The sequence below is a fragment of the Artemia sp. Qi Xiang Cuo genome, chromosome 14 (genome assembly GCF_049724085.1).
Source record: "Artemia sp. Qi Xiang Cuo chromosome 14, ASM4972408v1, whole genome shotgun sequence".
NCBI classification, from domain to species: domain Eukaryota; kingdom Metazoa; phylum Arthropoda; class Branchiopoda; order Anostraca; family Artemiidae; genus Artemia; species Artemia sp. Qi Xiang Cuo.
The window spans coordinates 20060008-20062393 of record NC_142807.1 but is presented as its reverse complement, the minus strand read 5'-3'; the positions used below and the strand labels follow the sequence as shown (position 1 = coordinate 20062393).

Genomic DNA, 2386 nt, shown 5'->3' with positions numbered 1-2386 from the left:
TTAAGGAATCATATAGATGATGAATTTTCCTTAAGTATTTTCCGATTTCCCTCCTGACAAGGGGAAATGCTTTCGATTGTGTTGCATAAAGGATCAGTCAAGTTAATCTTCAGCAGTTCTTTTTCTTTTCCTGCTCAGACAGGCTTGCACTGGAACATCATAGAAAGCTGTTTAATAACTAATTTTAAAGGAAATTGAAGTGGCCAAAAACTTTTTGCAGTTAAAAAAATTAATTTTCAAAATTTAATCAATTTTCTACGAAATTTTTATTAAGGACCGTTATCGTCTCTTACTAAGCTTTTAGCTACCGCTGCAACCCGAATTTTGTCAATTACAAAATCACTTAGATAAGAAAAATCCCTGATGTTAAAATAACATAAGCTACAATAGTGTTAAAGCAAAATGAGTTTTTTCTTAAAAAGTTAATTATATTTAAATTTTTTTTTAATTTGAAAAGGCGCTAGATGTGGCAGTTTCTTAAAAATTAGCCATTTAACATCTCTCTACGATGTTCCAGTGCCCCGCTATCTGAGGAATTGAAAAAAAGAAAGAAGATACAGTATATTCAGAATATCGTAGTTGCGGCCATTCTTCTTGATTTTTTACATATAAGATCGATGTAATTCATCATAAATGGGATCAGTCAATCCCATATAAAAGTCATTTTAAAGTCTAGGCAATTAATATATTTTTTAAATCAACGTTCAGTACTTATGGCTTTCTGCCCCACCGCGACCAAATCCCCCTGGTCCAAAGAGTGAAGCATAGCATGGAACATGACAGTAAGGCTTCCCTTCTCTTTGAGCATGGCTTCCAGGAGTTAGCACTTTATTGCATTTTTCACACCTCAAACACTGCCTATGCCATTCTTTATTAAGCGAAACTTTCCTTTCAGCAAAATACACAGGTTTATTACAACGCGGACAATTTGGCATCTTCAATATTATTTATGTATTTGTCTAAAATGACGAGTTAATGTCACGCGTCGAGTAGCAAGAACCTAACAAAAAACAGAACTAATTTTAAAATTTTCAGGAATGTTTCTAGTTTGAAATAAAAAATAAAAATTATTTCTCGGACACTATACATATTTTTGCAGTTTATATAATGAACTGAAAACTAAGATAAAAAAAAATTATTTTCTTTTCTACGGACATATAGCACAAAACATACGCGCTTTAGAATTTGATCCAAAAAAAGTTTGATTACAAATTTGATATAAAACCACTCTTTTACATCTGAAAAAGAATCATTATTAATTTTGTCTGTAAATTTAATTGTATAGTTTTTTTCTGTGTCTGGTGTTGGATCACCAGAATTATTATTTATTCTATTAAATATAATTTATTCAAAATACTTTGGGGGGGGGTCAAATCTGGAGCCAATTTTTCCAAATAAAGTGAAAATGACAGAGAAAACTGAAAAACGAGGCATATAGAAATGAAAAAGGTAAAGATCATGGTTGCAGCGCCAGCTGCAACCTAGTAAAGAGTGAACAATAGCCCATAGTAATCAAAAACTAAATTACATAAGGGAAAGATATAGTCCATCATAAATGGTATTTGTCAATATTGTTTTTTTTATATAATTATTCAGTATTATGTAAAATGCAGTAATTTTTGGGGGGTTTTACATAAAGGACCGATATAGCTCATCATATTACACTAAAGATCGATACGGTTCATGTCGAAAAAGAATCACTTAAAGTATAGATACATCCGGGTTGCAGCGGTAGCTAGCAACCTATTAAGAGACGATCACGTCCAATGTTAAAAAATATAAAAACCTCTAACTCCTAAAACAAAGAGTCAGATCAAAACAAAAAGTACACCATTAGAACCGCTTTGCCCGAAACCCCTATAAAGGAAACTTACTGCCCTTTGGCTTGAATAACAAAGAAAATATATTGGCTTGAAAATCAAGAAAATTGACTTTAACCACGTTATTCTCCACAAACTTCTTCTTCTTCTTCTAATTCACAGCAGGCGGGCTATTCAGTTGATACTATTTAGCCCTTTTCTTTTTGTTTCACTCTGTGGGCAACAGAGCTACTGGCTTGGTTGTCTCTTACTTATTAAATATTCTCAGATATCTTTAAGTAGATCTTTCGACTCAAGGAGTTCAAATATAAGATGATAGATATCAATTTCTGTGCTCTGTGTGCAGGTATAGATGGCTAGGCTCTTGGTTGATAGTGAGATTTTGTGGAGTTTTAAGCATTTTAACAGTTTACAAAGCAAGGTGTGTTGTGCAGACGTCACCATATTACATTCAAATAGGCAATGGTCAATTGTTTCTTTCTTCATATTGCAATTCCTGCAAAGACGGGACAGGGGAGTTGAAACATTTGAAATAGAAAACTTATATGAGAATGCAAGAAAATTTA

The 2386-nt window shown here is 32.7% G+C and overlaps 1 protein-coding gene across 1 annotated transcript; it reads right to left on the bottom strand.

Moving 5' to 3' along the window:
- Positions 1 to 704: 704 nt before the first annotated feature.
- Positions 705 to 935, bottom strand: LOC148944243 (cysteine-rich protein 1-like). The gene has a single exon (XM_089100435.1). It carries the CDS (start codon positions 933 to 935, stop codon positions 705 to 707), a length of 231 nt encoding a protein of 76 aa, XP_088956561.1.
- Between the last annotated feature and the right edge of the window lie 1451 nt (positions 936 to 2386).

What these genes read in the sequence shown, in the direction of transcription:
- LOC148944243 (XM_089100435.1), bottom strand. Translation starts at nt 935, where the DNA reads ATGCCAAATTGTCCGCGTTGTAATAAACCTGTGTATTTTGCTGAAAGG.